Source organism: Stigmatopora nigra, chromosome 19 (genome assembly GCF_051989575.1).
Source record: "Stigmatopora nigra isolate UIUO_SnigA chromosome 19, RoL_Snig_1.1, whole genome shotgun sequence".
In the NCBI taxonomy this organism is placed as follows: Eukaryota; Metazoa; Chordata; class Actinopteri; order Syngnathiformes; family Syngnathidae; genus Stigmatopora; species Stigmatopora nigra.
The window spans coordinates 4,562,978-4,582,323 of record NC_135526.1 but is presented as its reverse complement, the minus strand read 5'-3'; the positions used below and the strand labels follow the sequence as shown (position 1 = coordinate 4,582,323).

Here is a 19,346-nt window from a genome sequence, read left to right as displayed (position 1 = left end):
TGTATTTTCCCTGACACCTCTCCAACTGGCACTAACTTAGTAGTAAAGGCTTCTCAAGGCTGCAGTCAAACGGCTGATGCCTATAGGGCAATTGAGAACCTTGTAACTGCTGCCACCGTGAGCCAATCCATCACCGTTTACCTTGGCGGCAGATATTAGGGCATTGTGGGGGAGCGCGACCTAAAATGAAGCTCAGAAGATTCAACTAGCATTGGCTGGTAAACTTGAAATGATTGCAACCTCCCTGCTCATATGCCCTTCCTTATAATTGGTTGAATTACATTTGTATGTTTTTAAAAACAATACATTGTACATCTATTTAGTGGACAGTATAAAAGCAAAAAGTAGTGTATTTCTACCAACTTATGCATAGCTTTGCAAGTAACAGTTTACTTGTATAGCCTATTGAAAAGCCACCATGCAAATATATTAACAATGCACAAACGTTTTATTATATCTGTGTTCAGACTTGACAGGAATGTTGAATTTCTTGTATTCAAATTCACATTTGACTGTACTGTGGCCCTCCTGGATAATCTTTTATGTTGTCAAATCAACAAATGCTCATCAACTATACATTAACGACGCTGTTAAAGTAGTATACTAATAACAACTTCCACCACATGAAACACATTAAACTCAGAAGAGAGCCATACCACCGGATGGGCGTCACTAGCTCATTCATTTTAAGAGCCCACCTGTTTCACAAACAACATGCAGTCATTTAAAATGACAATAGTCGGTTATAGTTATTGTGACCAAACTTCACAACTTATAAATTCAAAAAGGCCCATAAGCTTGGGCCTGGACACAGGTGGTAAGTCTTTTTTTGTAGGGGAGGCATCTGTCAACGTTTCAACCCAAGTCAGGTGGCTTGCACATATGGGCTGCTACTGACCATTAAGTCCATTGGGGGATGCATAGGCAAGTAGGTGACCACATTTCTGTGTGTGTGTATGCATGGTTGTCAAACGTTTGCAAACTCAAACATCATGCCAGCATAAAAACAAAGCACCCTCTAAATTCTTGTCGAGAACGCGAGGGTAAAGTCACGGGGGAGCCACTACATTGTTTATTTGATTTGAGGTAATTTAGTGCCAAATAAAAAACAAACCAGCTCAAACTAAAACACGTGCATAAGCCTCAGGCTAACAGCTTGTCAACTGCCAATGTTGATAACCAATGTTTGATATCAGACTTAATACCGTGGTCAAACTTTTCCGTCTGACTTATTTCTCCCGCAATGAGATGTACACCGCTTTGCTACAAATTGAAAAGTATGCTAGTATTGCCCGGGGGGTAATTATCTCCACGATGTCTTCTTATCGATGCATGAAATGGAGCAATTACTTTCAGGCCTCATTTCAGGACAAATCGCAGTATGGTTGACCTTTAGGACCTTACCCATAGTATGACTCTGTAAATATTTGATATTTAGGTGCTGTTATTGCAGCTGCTCTTAATCATTAGACCATTGCAGTGATGATAGTATTTACTCTTGGAAGATCTTCAAGTCAACATCACATTGTAAATCTGACCTGAAGGGAATTATAAGAGAATATGTGATGGCTAAGACACCAAAACCCTAAAGGGAAGATGTCATAGTGGGTTGGAGAAGAAGAAAAAAACACCCATTGCATTCAATGGACTATTGGCTCTCCCTTGTACAGTAACAGCCTTTGACAAGATGTTTACGCAATCATATTTCTACTCCAGAAAATGCATAAGAGATCATACAGATGGATGGTTCCAAAGTCTTCAATGGTGATTCATAGATAGAAATAATTCACAAAAGACATAACATTTTATACTATTGTATATTTGGAATCTCAACATAATGTGAAATCAAAATGGTTATTTTACTTATTTTTTTTTTTTAAGTATTCATATTTTTCCTAGTTATTCAGGACAATGACAAATTAATATTTGAAATATGTAAATCAAAGATGGCAGTGGTTAACCTATTTCATATTCATATGTTACAATTTGCATGTCCATTGAATGAAAGTTTATGATGACCCGGGAGCACATTAAATCAAAATAGTTTTTTGAAGATGTTTCACAGTATGCTATGCTTAAAAAAAAGGAGAAAAATAGAACAGCAAGCTGCCTCAGCTGGATATTGTGGGGATCTGTTTTATCTCATAGAAACCTAATTTTGTAAAAGGCAAAATTGAGGACAGAAACTGCGTATTTTACTGCCAGAGTAGGTCACCAAAGTCAGGCCAATGTTTCATGAAAAGCAATTGCCATGGATATATACAGAATGACTTAACTGAATCTTGTAGCCGGAAAAAGAAAACAGAAAAGCATTAATATTTAGGTCATAGTTTTGATTGAGCTATACAGCTGGTGAAAATGTCCTTCCTGACTTAATATTGTAAAGTATCCTAATTCACTATAGAATATTATAATATCTACTGGCACAATCCTATTCATCACATTTGTACTACAATTACCTGTGATAAAATGTAATATTCACACCCCAACTCTGACCAAAACTAACACCATTTAAGTTGAATGGAAAATCATGTGGAAATACTGAATTATCATTTTAAATTATTAATGTATTCTTCTCATTAGCTTCCCAGGAAGAAAGTGATTTTTTTCCCCCCCGTCGAGATCTATGTTGGCTTTGAAAATACCTTCGGCAAACGGAAAAAGACGCCTTGAGCGTCGGTGCATTACCTTGTCTTAAGACTGCGGCGGTCAAAGGTGAAGTTCCAGTAGTGCAGTCAGTCAGGACAAAGGTTTGATGGACAAGAAGTGAGTGAGTAGTGAGCATAACATGAGAGGAAGTCAAAATGAGCAAGTACATATGGGGAAAAAACAAGACAGGAAATATTAGTGGAACACAGTTAACTGAAATGTTATCTATGGGAGAGGGGGAGATGTTGTGGTTAGGTGGCTGGGAGGGAGGGAAAAGCAAACCAATAGGCCCCATACCTTGGCGATTTAACATCAGGTGCGCCAGACCTTGAGGGAAAAAACAGAAAAAAGGATACGAAAACAGGAAGTTCATAAAGAGGATCGGGAAAACAAAAAACATTGTCACAATGTTGGACTGCAGTTTGTGACAGACATCCTGGGGTAAGCACGGATGTCGGAGTTTAAAAAGGTGAAAGAGGAGGAATCAAAGCAAAAAAGAGACAGACATCTCAAAAGGGAGGAGAGGAAAGGAAATGGAAAAAAAAACATCTTGATTAGCGCAACTGTCGTCAGAGTTGCACTCAAAGATGCTTTTTTTTCTCCAAAATGGAAGACACATTGTATGTTGAGACAAGTGTTTGCGATGTACAAATTAATCGTCTCCGCGTGGTAAGATTTTTACCGGCACTCAAATTTCCATCAAAAAGCACATTGTTGCCACAAAAAACTAATGGGAGCTTATAAAAAAAGAGAATATCTCAAATCCATCCTCACTACACTTAAAAAAAACAATGTCTGGATCAGACAAAGGACAATATGCCAAGCGACGTACATTTCCTTCCCAACTTTTTGCACTAAAGACCAAGTCAAAAGCTCAGAGAATGGCATCAAACACACACACACACACACACACACACACACACAAATCAACACATAATACATCTGATTGCGGTTGGAGAGAAGAAAAGAGCAGCGGGTGCCAAGTTGTTCACTCCTACAACTATTTCCTTTTCACATACACACACATACACAAGCTAATCAATATGCAGCCTGGCAGGGAGTATATGTGGCATACTTCACCCGCCTTCCACGCCAAAAAGAGACGAGGATGACAAAACACAACACTTCTGCTGAGCACATGAGCCCCACTGAGCCAGCTAACACAAACAGCTCTGCTCATTGCATCGGCACTCTTGAACGCTCCCATTGGCCCCGGAGCTCGCTTTGTCACTCAAAAGACCTACTGGCACCAACAATTACGCTTCAATTGAGTTCGAAACTGGACAGGCTACACCCGCATTTCTAAAAGATGTCAAGTGTAGCATCATTTTTGTTTCGGCACTGTTTCCAAACCATTTTTTGAGATAAGGAAATCCAATAATGTAACAAAAGTCTCACGGCACGAAATGTCATAAAAGTTATGAATACATAAATGATTATATTTTTTTGAGTCACTTGTACTGGCAAATTAGGTTTGTGTTAAATGTTGGCTAGTTTAATTGAACACACAGCTGACGTGCTGGCAGGACAGCCGTGACATGTTCTTTTGTAGAAATGGCAACAGGTGGTCTCAAAGATTCAATAGTGCCTCCTACCAGTCTTTAAATGAAACAGGATTTCATTGTTCACCCTGTCATGACGCTGGCTCAGCTAGATAAGGATACATTAGTAATTGATTTATAATTTTGTAAAAGACAGCCTAATGCGCCAAAGGTTGGACAGTGTCAGAATTCAATAGTTATCAAATACTAATAGGGAATAATGCCATTTTTTAAAAAAAATCTCTTTGTAGGGTTTGAGGAAATAATGGGAAAACTCAAACAATCTTTTATATATATCTTATTGAAAGACTGCTTCAAATTACTTTATTTGATAGTGTCCTTCTTCCATTGATTTAATCTGCTCCTTAGCCTCATAAAATGAATGCATGAGATAGCACCTTTCCCAGTTAATTTATAGGTTACCATGTTATTGGAATGAAAGAGAAAAAACAGGCAAGAAATTGTGTCTTTTTGGTTGATTTCAACACCCATATTACTTGGTGTTCATTTGATATAATATCAATTGTACAAGAGCCATTAGACATCCTTTCATTCATGCACCAAACACTATTAGTTTCAGTTTGACAAGCAATCATATGAATACCAAGTGGGTACCCGACTAATTGTTCTGTTCTATACATCAATGCTACACAGTTCCCTCTGAATGCATTGTTATATCGTCCCAAAGAGGTATTATTGCATTACATTATTCCGGGATTAATGCTGCTGTGAACCCAAGACTGTTTGGCTTAGTTTTATGTTTGAAGCATGCGTCGCCTCTCTACACTTTCAAAAGCATAACAAATGGAGGCTTGCAGTAGGTGAATGGATTTGAGTCAGCTTTCAGGCTTATTCCACTTCATTCCATTCATTCATTCATTTCAACCTTACTGTATACGCATATTGTGAAAGACACCTTTTTTGTAACTCATGTCATGATTCAGTATATTAATGCAACAACTCATCTTCAGGGATATTAAAAAATGTTGATGTTTTCTATCAACAGTACATATTTTTATTATTGGCACTTTATCTGCTACAACAAAAAACTACTAGTAGGTAAATAACTAATCAAAATCCTACATCTTGTAATAAGGCATTAAGAATCAGAAAAAAATATGCATCTAAAAATATTTACTGGACTAATTTTTATTTTGATTCGAGTCAGAAAATTTGGCCTATGACTTACAATCTTGACATAATTTGTGCATAATATTTAGGATACTAATAGTTGCAGAAGGGGGTTTCACACTCAAATCTTTTTATGTTCCTCAGATTAATTGCTTGTGTTTTAGCTAACATATGCCATCTTTTTTGAATTTTTGTAGCAAGCTTCTGGCCAAGTATTACATTAGAAGCTAATTGAATGTTAATTTTATGTCTTTGTATGTCATCCTTAGACATAGCGAATACATTTGAGTCGTTGCTTAATGGATCGTGAGTGTTTTCTATGAACTATTGTGCATGTCGTTGAAAACACTGAATCATATTGCAACACTTGTTTTTTAGTTCGCTCAATAAATGTAAATGTTTTTCTGTATGTAGTTCTTATTAGGCAGAGGTAGTTCCGCCCACTCGAGCTCAAGTCTGGCTCAATGCAGCTCTTGAACTGAAATGAGTTTAATGCCACCGGTGTAATTTATTGGTGGGTTACATGGTATCTTGTTGGAATGCGCTCACGTTATTTACATAATTATCAGCTTTCCGCCTACTCACTCAGCAGCAGCAGATACAAAAGTCAGATCAGTGTTAACTTCTCCATGTGTGGCAAAATGAATAAAAATAGATGTTTTCAGTAAATGTAGCTATAGAGCATTTCACTCGGTAGGGCACCTTATAAACACACAGGTCAGTATGTATTGGGAAAACTCATCACCCAAGGGAGCAGATCTGCACCCCACACACAGTGATATTTGGTTTGAACAACCCTGCAAACAAAGCAAAGCTCTACGCATTCCCGGTAGGGCTGTTGTTTCTCGACTCTAAACCAATATGTAGTCCTCGACGTACAAGCAAAAACACCATCACCTCACCCTTCAGGCCATCTCATTCTCACCAGTAGTGGTGAGATTGAAGTGGACAGAAAGGCAAGAAACATCACCACCTTAAGGTGTCTGTCAACCTTCAGCTACCAGGTGGGAGAAGTCGTATCTGTATGTCTAGGTTCAGTTAGCCACTCACTTGTCACAACTATAGGCAAGCAAAGACAAAGACAGACAGCAGCAGCAAGCGGTAAGACACCTTTCAAGAAGGAGAAATACATATCTCAAAACTGGAAGGCAACCATCTTTTCCAGAGTCTGTTATTCTAGTAGTTATAGACATGAAACATTGATTTGTGGTTACTAGGAAAAAAAGCTTTGTTTTTCTAATTGGAAGCTTATTCTGTTCCATTTGTTGCTAGCCTCACTCATACAAGACCGTCTCTGTATTTGGACAATTACGTTAAATGTCAATCCAGTTCACCTAATGCATGCTTCAACTTTCTCCTTAAATTCCAGTGTGAAAGTCTAGTGTGTCAAAGCAACTAACATACAATTATTTGTTCTATACACGTCAAACATGAACAATGGCGAATGTGATTCCCAAAGTCCAGACCACCCAGGCTAATCTAGGAATACTGTAGTATTGCAGGCAAAGTGGTTGAGATTTGTCATTTGTGCTGCAGTAAAATATCATATTGTGGCAGACGCTATATTGAATATTCTTATCCCAATGGGTTGAGCCTTACAGCCAAATCTCAGCATGGCAATGCAGAGATAGAGTCCCTGGAGCATATACGAACATAAACCGCATTTTCCCCTCTTGCTTCACTGTTTAGTCTGCTATTTTTAAACGTGGGTAGGAAACTAAAACAGCAGGCCAAGGATGCATCGGGGCTTTAAACGTTTGCATTCTGAGCTATTTTATTTGGCTTGCAGAAAATTCTTGAAGTTTCTACACTTAATGAGTTCCAACACAATGTTATATCAGATATGATTCTTCAAAAAATTGTTACTCTATCATAAATTTGCTTATCAATAGGGGTGAGGCTTTGCATGACATAATCATAGTGTGTGTAATACTATGGATTTTAGTAATGCAGCTAAATATGGCAGCCAAAAATATTGGATACATCTCAGTGTTAGTCATTATAATCTGTTAGGTTGGGACTTAAATTTGTTGGTTTTATAAGTGGTCATACAATATTGTATTGATGCTTTTCTATTTATTAAGCCAATTTCCAGTTGATGTCTGCTGGAAGTTATAAAAGCTTCAAATAAGAAACTGCTAGTGGTTTGCAATCTCACTCTTTTCACTGTGGACATTCTTTAAGATTTGCTCAAATGATGTTTGATCTTGACAAAAATATATGGTCATAGTTAAGACATAATTAGCGGACAAGTTGGAAGAAAGAGCCATTGAATTAGGATTTGCCAAATTTGTTTTCCTGGAAAAGTCCAACATTATGGACCTAGTTATAATAAGGGATTAGACCAAGGTCGTTGCTTCTGGAAGATCTGTCTTTTTCCTAAGGATTCCTCTGCAGGCTTTGTCATTCCATGCAGTTCCTAGAGTGCAATTACTGTGCGGTTGTGCATCTAATTCTAAAAGTAAACAAAGCAAACAAACATGAAAACCCCCAACAAAAGCAATGACAAAGCCCTTGCGATTGGACTTTGTGTGTTTGTGTTCGCTTGTCCCGTGCCGTTTGAGAGAAACCTCCATGGTCCGTTAGCGTGATGTGAGGTGGCTGTGCTTATCTCTCATTCGCAGACCTGCTTTTCCGCTCTTGAAACATCAGAGGATGCTTTTGGCATTAGAGCGTGCCCCGCCATGGCCTTTGTCCACACAGATCAACGGGATCCCGCATACTGCATATGAACAACTGGCAAGAGCCACCTGCTGTGCCAAACGGTTTTGTTCCCTCCGAGCGTTTTTGCTTTCAAACGGGAATTATTCCTACGGCGATTGGAAGAAAGCATATGATCGGCCATCTTTGCTGCGTACGTTGTCGGTGAGGGTGCAAGAACAACCGAATGCAACACATCAGGGCAATAACGAAGCATCAGATGTGAGTTATGTTGTTGTCATTGTTGTTTTCAAGCTTTCTGTGCAAGGGGATTGTCACCATGGTAAGGTTTAATCCAATAAACAGTCTAATGTACTCGTCATACAGCATTTCATCTAATAATGGATGCCTTTCTGCTTTAAGAGCAGACATGTGCCACTTTTGTACGAGTATGTGACAATTTGTGTTGTTTGCACACTGGAAAACTCATTACAATGCAATGTCACTGCAGACATTTAATGCCAGTTGTATTCATAGACAAGAAGACTTTACAAGTAGATGCTTTATAGTGTTTTTCATGAATTGTGGAAAGCAGGTGTGCATAGTTTGCTACATAACAGTGATTGATGGCATGCTCTGGTTCAGTGCAGAGTCTGTTGGCCAACAATTCACCACGACGGCTACTTTGCTGACATGATGCATAAGTCTCAGAAGTGAGAAAATAAATCTCCTTCAGAGCACTAGTTTAAAAAAATGTTTGGTTGTAATTATAACATGTAGTGTGGGATATGAGCCAGTAATGAAGGAGTGGCTTCCTTATGGAGAAAAGGCGACATTTCTGGGAAGTCCCACTGTGCAAGATAATAGGACAAATTGATGACTGTCCCCAGAAATCAGTCAGTTGATTTTGCCAGTCGTGGTTGAGTCCATGTGTCAAGCAGAGAGCTAAAATGGCATTTGATTCTAGCAAACAAACTGTTGCTAAGCAGTAACAAAGGCGATGCATATTTAAGTGAAAACAACTTTTTCTTTGGCGCAGTATGGTATCGCCCGCCGTGTTGTCTCGATGCCCACGGACCTAACAATTTAGCTTGACTGTTGTAATAATATATTCAATGAAATCTATCTGCACACAATTTATCCTCGCTGCCTAATGTGTTGGATGTCAGAACTGCAGTCCAAATGGAAAATAACAATCTAATTACAGAAATCACACTGAGCCTGTATTAAAAGACTTTGAAAAGACTACCGACTATTACAGTGATAGTTGTCATAAAATATGAGTGGCTTACCTTCGACTTCTTTTTGGACACCTGCTGTAATAGGAACAAAAACAGACATGTTTAATTTCTCAGTGTTAAGAAAGGAAATACAAATTACTATTTTTGTTTGGTTAATATCTTAGAAAAAAAAATCCATGTCTTATTGAACAGTTTGCTTGTCACTTACTATGTTAGGTTTGCAGGTTTCAACAGTGACAATTGGAAGAAAAACTCTAAACTAATTAATTTTTATTTTAGATATTTTGTGGGAATCCTATATAAAAAGTCACTAAATCAATTATAAAAGCTTTTACAGTTCATGGCTCTTTGGTGAATAATCTTTTGGGGATTAGAATTCCAACATCACTAAAACAACGTGAGGTGAAGAAGAGATCAGATTCATTCATCTTCTATACTGCACATCCCAGAAAGGGTTGTGTGGGTTGGTGGAGCCTAACCCAGCTGACTCCGGGCGAAAGGCAGACTACACGCTTAGCCGCACCAAAGTCAGGCAAGTGAACCTCTACATCACAAGGTGGCCTGTCACCGCATGCAATGATGCCAAAAATCAGAAAATATATATATTTTCTTTATTTTTTTGTCAAATAAAGCAGTACTGTATCTCATTGAGGATATTGAGGGAAAATTGTATTTAGACTAATAAAGTTTCTGTTGGGATTCATTCTGTTGAGATTAATTTGTGGGGAAATTATATTAAAGACATAAATGTTATGAAATATAAGCATCTCTTCTTCTTTAACAGGAAAGTCGGTCTTTTAAGTAGTTGTCATAAATTTCTCTCTAGTGTTTTGTAGTAGTTCCAGGGTAAACAAATGACATCAAGCAGCTGTCATCATTAAAGTTATTCTACAACAAGAAGTGGCTGTTCTCCAGCCGCTCCCATGTATTTAACTTCAATCAGTTTCATCACGCTTTGTTGGTTATTCACCAAGGCCATATAAAGTTTTGCAAAACAACACAAAGGTTTTATATGTCTTACCGTCGTGACAGTAGCTTCCCACATAGCTGGTGTTGATGCAGTTGCAAAGGACCTCCCCCTGGCTGACGGAACACAGGCCTCCGTTATTGCAGGGTGAGTGCGCGGAACAGATGTAGTCCATGTCGTTGTGGACGGATTGGCCATCCAATAGCACCGGCAGAGCTTCGCCCACTCTCAGATTGGCGATGAGGCCACGGAATGGCGGCTCGTATTTGGCAGTGCTGGATGTCAGCGCAGAGAGACGCACATCGGGAGAGATCCCGCCCACGTAGAGGTCGCTGGCCACGACCATCTCACTCCTCTTTGATTTAACCTCGGCCGCTTTCTCTTCATTGTCCACCAGCAACTTGGTCTCCCGGTAGTTCCGTGAAATTATAACTCGGTGCCAACGCAGGTCGTCAATACGTGTCTCCGTGTGCAGGGAGGCCGGCTCGGCGCAGTGGATGGCGAAGCGTAACTGGAGCCACCCGTCAGACACGAGAAGCTCCAGAAAGTCACAATCTCCGCCATCGTCTAGATACAGTACCAGAGCTTTGCTTATGTTTGTCTTCAGGATGAAACTGAGCTCAGCCGTCGTCTTGGCGTCCCATTTTCCGTAACGTGTCCACTGACCCGGAATGCCTTCATATTCCAGGGCCCTTCCCATTAGCACCAAATGAACTAAAACCAATAGGCAGGAGGCTTTGTTGTGAAACCTGGCCATGATGCTTAGTGTCTAGCAGTTAATGCATATGTATGCAACCAATAAGAGAGAGATAGAATTGCTCAGTGTCTATTGGAGGGTTAGGAACTCTCAAAACCCAAAGCGCAGTTCTTGCACGCAGTTTTTCTTTAGCCTTGAGTGTCTATTCGGATTCTTTTTGCCATCCTTCCACGCGTGACAGAAACACAAGAGATATCACGAGCGATTCCCGAGAATATGTGCTTCCTCGCCTTCGCCATCCAGTATCTTGGTCTCCATCCACGGCCCCAATCGATTCTTCAAGTGTCAAATAGGCAAAGAGCCTAGGTGGCGTGCTTTGTCTTCTCAGCCACACAACATTCTAGAACAAAAGGAGAAGAATGGGAAAATGATTTATCATAATCATGTGAAATATGCCATGAGAAAAATGTCTTTCAAATCAATTGGATCCAGACTTGGTATGGGCATAATATATTATTCACTTGTGTGGAATTGATTGTTCGTTAATCACCTGTAGAAGTCAATTTATAAAGCTATATCTGCACATCAAAAAATTGGGTTTAGGAAAAAAATTAAACAATAACAAAAAACATTTATGAAACAACTGATCAAAATCATGGGGGAAATTTTGGAGTTGGGTTCCGTCCCTGGTTGAGATATGGCCAGGATTTAAGTGTTTGCGTCAATGTTTCCCTGTAGTTTTGCAGCTGCATTCCAATAAGGTGGCAGGGTGGTGGAAAAAAATAAAAAATAAAAAATAAAAAACTTGTGGCCACCTCGTGGGACACAAAGTCCCATAAGCTTGCTCTGCTCTCTGTCTGGACTCAAATTAAGCGACTAACAATACCTGTACAGGTCAGAGACTGGCAGTAGTGGAAAGTTACCGGGTGATGTGACAAATTGTCATTTGTCAAATAACACCACAACAAGCCTCCCGGATATGAGCAATGCTTCCAAATGGATGATATAAAAATTTTAAATTGTATTATCAGACACAAAAATGCCACCACTTTTTGTTTGAGAAGTAAATATTAGTGTGACAAACTAAAGCAACGCCAAGAAAGCAATTAAATAAGGATTCCCAGTGGCGTGATTTCAGTTGCCAGAACTTGAACCTTCAAGTTCCATTAAAAAAAAGTGCAAATAAAGAAAAAAAGTAAGTCTACAATAATATTGAAAATTTTAGTAAATTTAAGTCACAATATTTCAAGAGTAAAATTATACAGTAGAATACTACATGAGAAAAATTATATTATTACGAGATCAACACACCAGAGGATTTGGCGACAGGTGACAAAACACGGCTGTTTTGAATTTACTATAAGGCCGCATTGCAGAATGAAGAACTGAAAGATAATGTAGCTTCTATTTTCAAGGACAGCAGGAACCCAATTTAGCATGTATGTATGTTACACCGTTGCCGCACACCCAATTATCTGAAAGCATGAAGACACATGCGCCGTGGGGATGCTTGGACACGGCATCGTGCCGCTTGGGTAAGTTCTGTCTGAAAAGCAGCGCCAAATAAATGCCGGATATAAAGCAATGACTCTGGTGTGTCAATTTGGAAGAGAGGCGAAGAAACAGGCGATGGTGCCTGAATAGTGAAAGCCTACTTTCCTTTAAACTTGCAGTGTTCTTTGTGCACTTGTTTCCATAAAGAAATGTTTCAGGAGTCTGACAAAACTGCCGGTATTTTTTTTTTTTTAACCACACAGGATTTGTAAACAAGCCTGCCATTTCATTTCCACATTTCAAGCAAAGATCTCAAAAAGCCTGGACTTTTTGCCGAAAGTGTCCAGACACATTGTAGTAGTCAACATTTCCACAATTACTAAAAAGTCCACTTTACAATAACAAATCATGTGATGAATGGCAAAAAAACATAACAAAAACAACGGTGATTTGTTTCCTTCTGGTTCAAACAGTGTCAGTATAACAGAACATAATTTTTGCATAAAAAAGGCCTAAGTTAATATCATTAATCATTTCACGGTTCACTGAGGAGGATGAAGGATGACCATTCTGGCAAGAGCGTGGGAAAACTGAAGCAATGAGATAAACTGCTCTAACCTTATTATTCTGACATCCACAAAAATGCTATGAAAATGGATACAGAATTTTACACACACGCAGTCAAATTTGGCACACGCAGTGCAACCATGCCTCACTAATAATCGGATACCAGTTCGTCAATCATGCTTGTTATAATTAGTATGCACTACTGTGTTTAAGGCACGGAAATATCGCTGTGAATACCCTCCTATGGCTTTAATGTACCCTACAGGATCACTTTCAACAGACTATAGAAGGTACTCAGCGGATCATGTAGTAACCTCTTAACGGATACTAAATGGATCTGCAATTTGTTATGAGCCAGCATCAGTCCAATTCATTTGTCTTCTTACGAGTAAGATTTGCATGAACAACGAGATTTATTTTAAGGAAGAAATATTTTGGTTTCATGTTAAACTGTGATTTTTCCCCCCAACGGGAAGCATTAGTAAAGCCATCGCCTGCAGGGCTGGCCCATTTTTTTTTTTTGTGGCACAGAGAAAAATATATGATATGTTGGAGTCAGGAGGGAATTATGGCATCTACTGGGGCTCCTCCGCAGATGTGGAACTGCCACATTTGAGTTCACTCGTATTTGGTGGTGTTGCAAGAACTAGCATGCCATAGGAAGCAAATCAAAGTTGCTCTTGAAAGCTGGAGGCAGGAAAAAAACCTTTCAGATAGATGGCTTTATCATGGGAATACCTGTAGTTGCATCCTGGAGGTCATACTACAAACTCACTCGTTCCTCACAAGATGAATTGCAATTTGCCAAGGTCAGTTACAGAGTATGAAATGAGAGTCTGTCCCAGTTGCATCTATGTAGTCTGACTTCACCTTGTTTTCATTACAGCAAAGAACACATTTGTATTTTTTAGATGCGGCACGCTCAGCTTCTCGCTTTCACCGTGACTTTATTGGGGAAGAAAAACATCCTGAGCAATAAATGTCATCATCAGCATCATAATGTGGGTCGAGATGATCTCAAGCAGGTTATAATGATCTGAAGTAAACAAAGAGATGGCGTGCTGTTTACCATTAGAAAGAAAGTGAGACTGTCCCTGTTGTAGGGAGGTGTAAATATGTTGTTAGTTGGTGCTACATGGCTGGAGAGAACGGTAAAGGTGTGTTATTTTTTTTAAGGTGGTCATATTTTAATGTATTTTTATGTGTGAACATATCTATTTTACGCAGGGCAGATTGATGTAAAGTAGATTGACTTAAATTGAGGGAAATCATAATTTCATAAAGCATCTGCCCACATTGAAGTGTATTTACTACAAATTTGAAAGGCAGATTTGTGCCAGATTTGAATGTTTTATGGAACCTTCTAGGTCCTGCAATCCTTAGTCATTTGCTTATCAAACCAATTGCTCTTGCAATTGGAATTCCTGTTTCGTTGAGAGAATAGTTTTTTTTTAATTTTGGAGACCGGTTTTAATGGAAATTGTCACCAAAACGCAGTGCTCAACTATCATCATGTGAACCAGAGAATGGAGAAAAAAAACCAAAAACAAAAAAAAGCTGAAATGCTGCATTATTTTAGCCATTGAGGCACTTTGGAGATTTTGTTCAAGCTACATTAACACCCACAGATGATTTCAAGAGAACAAAACCACCCACGCCTGTATTATTTGTAGAAGTATGCCTTGGGCTGATTCTGAATCTGTCAATTTCATTTTTGTAAATGCTGTCAAGTAAGAACAAATGCTTGGACGTTCCTTCTTTTTCCACACGGATTTGGTAACATATTTTGAGACTTTAAAATTGAAAAATTGGCAAACAGTGCTCAGACATTTTCCCAAACACTTTTGAGTTATCTACAGCACTTTTCATAGTAAAAAGTATGTCGTTTTAAGCATAAAGTAATATCATTGACAGAAAAGAGGGTTGCAATCTATACTTTTCATCCATGTTAACATGTGTATTTCAGATCTAATGGTTTTCATTTTTCCGGGAGCAGTAAAGTAAGGCATTATTCGACTGATTGTGCATGACCAGAATATACACAGTGCTAATCAAAAACAGGAAGGTAAAATAATGTGAGAAAATCCACTATTTGCATTCAATTAAGTTGAAACTGACTTGTTTTCATTGTATAAGTTACAGTAAAATGTCCATGAATGGGGATCTGGCAGCAACTTGCCTTAGAATCAATAGCATTGTACAGCATGAACTCAAGCGAGATGGCGACAGCGCTTACCAAATGATATAAAGAATGCACCACGCTCAATAAGCACCGTTCAGCAAACTTTTAGAAAACAAAATCCATTGCTTGAGTAGTAAAAGGAAATTGTATTTCTGTGAACAGGCTAATCAATAATCACACTTAGACATGCCTGCTTCTATTGCTTTAGTATATAATAAAATAAAGTTATTCAAACCAAAGTATAACCAACAATAAGAAATATCCAAAACACGAGTGCTGAAAAGAGTGTAGGAAAGAATTATTATGAAGGCAGACAAAAGAGTTTGTGCGCAAGATGAAATGTAGGTCCTAATATAACGTTATACCCACTCAAAGGTGACAGAAGATAATCAGCGTCCACAAGGACAAAGAAACTTTTGCCCAATCCAAGACTGATGCCACCCCTGGATGATATCACATCATCCAATCAGATTAGACTCCTTCAAATAGACTGAACATTTCCGTCAAAAGTCATAATTTCTCTGTATGCTTAGAAACTTTCAGTCTACTTTTGACTGAACATTTCCGTCAAACGTCATAATTTCTCTGTATGCTTAGAAAATCTGAGTCTACTTTTGACCTGTTTCAGTTTGTTGCTTGTTGCCTTGTTACTTCTCAACTATTCTCTTCAAAATGATTGTTCTTGGTTGCAAATGGTGGTTAGTTTTGACTGAGAGGTCAATTACAATCAATTTTTTTTTTACATTTTGTCATTATAAAAATCATAGCTCCCAACATGCTGCAATGCCTTTGTACACTAAAAGCACAAAAATAACCATGGCATTAATATAATACATTTTTTTGATAATAACAGTCACTAGTGAGCAGCAGTGTTTGAATAAGAAAATGCTAGAGCTCATGTTCTCCACAAAGCGGAACAGCGAGTGCAGATAAATACGCGCAGTATGACCAGTTGCACTCATACATGTGGCTTTTGACAAATTAATGAGCTTTTCTTCACAACTTAAAAAACAATGCATAGTTTCTGACAGCTGCCTGTGAATTTTGTCATAAATAATAAGTGGCTGTGGAAAAGCTTCTTATACTTGGATTTGTAATCTGCGGCTAGTGGTGCAATGTTTCAAAAGACTGCATCATTTGCACTGTGTGGTTATTGGCCCCAAACAGTTTAGCTCGACTCTTTTCGCTCATCAATTTTCCTATAGAGGAGCAACAAAGGTTGATTAGGCTGTTGTCGTTTAAATGGAGCCTGGAAAACTATGAAAGCAATTACACTCCCGCCTATGGAGGTGAACGAGTAGAACAGCGCAATGCGTAATGACACCAAGTCGACGTGAACGGCAAAAGGCATCAAGTGAAAATGGGAATGCAGTCAAATAACTGAGCTGTTTTACAGAGGAGAATTTATATGAAAGATCTTTAATGCCAAGGATCCAGGTAAGCATTGAAATTAGGCAGTTGATATTCAATTCATAGGGACGTTATCTATATTTCGCATCAATAAGTCATGCTCTCTATTAAATTAATACCAGCGCAGAGAATGACTTGGCAGCTGAGAGCAGAGTGTGGTGGAAATGAATGTTGAGTGACGTCCCTTGGTGATAAAAAGTAAGAACTGCGCCCGACTTTGTCTGCATTCCATAAACATTAGCAGCATGCTCACATCCTTGTATTTTATGAATCGGTTGACAGCCAGTAATATTTGGAAATATTAGTCACAGGGAAATTTAAATGTTAAGAGATTCCAATCTAAGGCTCTGGCACTCACCTATCCATCAATTTTCCATATTGATGCTGTGAGCAAGCTCATCTCAAGGTAAATATAAGCAACAAATAACATATGTATAAAACGTCAAAGCTATTTTAAATTTTGCATCCTGATTTTGTGCAAGATTGTTCAGCTTGTTAAGTGCATTACACGATATATTATAGCAATTTGTAAGTGAATAAATATACCATTAAAAAGACAGTTCTCACTTAAAATGAATGACTGCATTCCAAATGGCAGATTAATCAATCAATTGCAAATTGTTGTTCGGATGTAAATAGCGATCTATTAGTCAAGTTTCCCCCAAACCCCTCTGAAACAATTTACTGAAACCACGACTTCCACTTAGATGTGTGCTTTTATGTATTACTTAAGTTATAAATATTGACTTAGCTGTATCTCTAATGTAGGCATTGAATTATGACACAGCCTTTACAACATTGCTGATAAGTGTAATGCACTGCATGTCAAAAAAGAAATACTGCCACAATTCCCAAAATGAATAATTAATGAGAACGACCCCATAGAATAATGTTATACACTTTTAATTACCCAGATTAAGTCTGCTGCAGACAGATACAGAACAAAGACAGGCCTGACCTACATAGGCCATCATATTTTTTTCAAATTAAAAATATAATGTTGGTGTCATAGAGATCAATGTTCTCAATTGCATTTTCCACTTTATTATGTGCTTCTCTTTGCATTATTTCAGATGCTGATACCATGGAAACGAGTTTGTTTTGCTTCGATTGCTGTCTTATGCTGAATCATTTACAAGGCTTTCTAATTGTTCAAGTAATTAAAAGAAACGGAGAATTGATTGCTTCATTCGGGTTTAAGAGAGGGTCTGTCCAAATCCATTGGATGCTCAAACATGTCTCCGCCTGCACGTCCACAACACAGACTATATTTACTCGCTCATATTTAATCAGGCTTCCCAGCGAGACAACGCGCATGCAGAAAACTTGCTCTCCCAAGAGGCTCACAATAGCTGCTTACACAAAGTTATCAGATGGACACAAAGTGCAAGCGTGTGCATTAATGGATATTTTTAAACATGGGCTTGATGTTACTTTTTCAGCAAGTAGATAAGCGCTAATTAGTATGGATGTTTGCATGTGTATGACACAAAGCGTGACCACAAGGTTCCGGTGCTTCAAAGTCCAAACATTGTCAGGATTTTGCCTTTTGAGAGCAATATCCTTTTAGATAAGTCAGAAGCATGCAGTGAAGCATATCGCGTACAACGAAGATCTTTCAAGGCACTTTTCAAAGTCAAAGTGTCTTTTATCAGACATTCTTGTAATAATAAAGATAACTACAAAGATACTGGCTACCATGCATGCTATTGTTTACTAATCCTTTCCCCTGTTGTTCATTGTTGTGACAAAATTATTTGTGATAAAATATACTATATATATATGATATGATAAAGATATACTATACCTATGATAAGATGAAAAAATACTATATATATGATATGATAAAAATATACTATATGTATGATATGATAAAAATATACTATACATATATGATAAAATATACTATATATATGATAAAAATACTCTATATATTATAAAAATATACCATATGTATGATATGATAAAAATATACTATGCATATATGATAAAAATATACTATATATATGATGAAAATATACTATATATATGATGAATATATATTATATATATGTGATATGATACAAATATACTATATATATGATATGATAAAAATATACTATATATATGATATGATAAAAATATACTATATTTATATATGATATGATAAAAATATTTGCAAATATGCACAGAAGCCCAAAGGATATATCTGGGGATTCCATGTTTTAGTATCAACTTTAACACAATTGCATTGGGGTGTTTTAACAAATAATTTAGTTGATGGTAAAGAATAAAAAGCCAGCTATGATTTGACGGATATGTTTTGGTTAGTTCCTCATCTTAAACTCACTTTGCAACAACGGCCAAATAACAATTGCCAATGTCGAGTTCACGTTCACATTGCTGAAGTATAGCCAAATTTCATTGAGTGCTTAGTATTTCCATCAATCCCATAATGAACTATACAATTCTTGTATGAGCATGTTGCTTGATAATTTGTCTCATTAAATGTCATGCATTTGAAATTACAACCGCTATTGTAAAGCATTCTAAGGTCCATGTCTCTCAACTGGCAGTACTGGCATTAATTTTTAATGAGTGTGAATCGGAGGTCTTGTACACTGAAAAAAGAGAAACTTCAGCACGAATTGTTCTGTAATGAAATAGTGTGTATAAATAGAACACATTTTGAAAATATAAGCAGTCGAAGGGCAGCAAGGGGTTGTCACTTAGGCTACACTCTTGCCTGGGGAGCCACAGCTCAGCACCAAGGACAGCACCCGCCCTCCACCCTGCGGCGCACAGGATGAAGCCACAGAAGGCTGCTCAGCTGTGCGCCAACGCGCCA

At 38.0% G+C, this 19,346-nt stretch overlaps 1 protein-coding gene across 13 annotated transcripts in view; it reads right to left on the bottom strand.

The window, feature by feature from the left end:
* LOC144213122 (neurexin-2-like) overlaps positions 1 to 19,346 on the bottom strand; it is a 107,399-nt gene that overhangs the window by 75,947 nt on the left and 12,106 nt on the right. For 7 of the 13 annotated variants that reach the window (XM_077741397.1, XM_077741400.1, XM_077741399.1 and 4 more), the window contains 4 exons: positions 10,224 to 11,266; positions 9,254 to 9,277; positions 2,947 to 2,976; positions 2,689 to 2,700 (listed from right to left, as the gene is read on the bottom strand). In XM_077741397.1, coding sequence (XP_077597523.1) covers positions 2,689 to 2,700; positions 2,947 to 2,976; positions 9,254 to 9,277; positions 10,224 to 10,926 — 769 coding nt within the window. In that variant the 5' untranslated portion in view covers positions 10,927 to 11,266. The remainder of the gene's footprint in view (positions 1 to 2,688; positions 2,701 to 2,946; positions 2,977 to 9,253; positions 9,278 to 10,223; positions 11,267 to 19,346) is intronic. The other 6 variants (XM_077741406.1, XM_077741401.1, XM_077741391.1 and 3 more) reach the window with 2 other exon arrangements.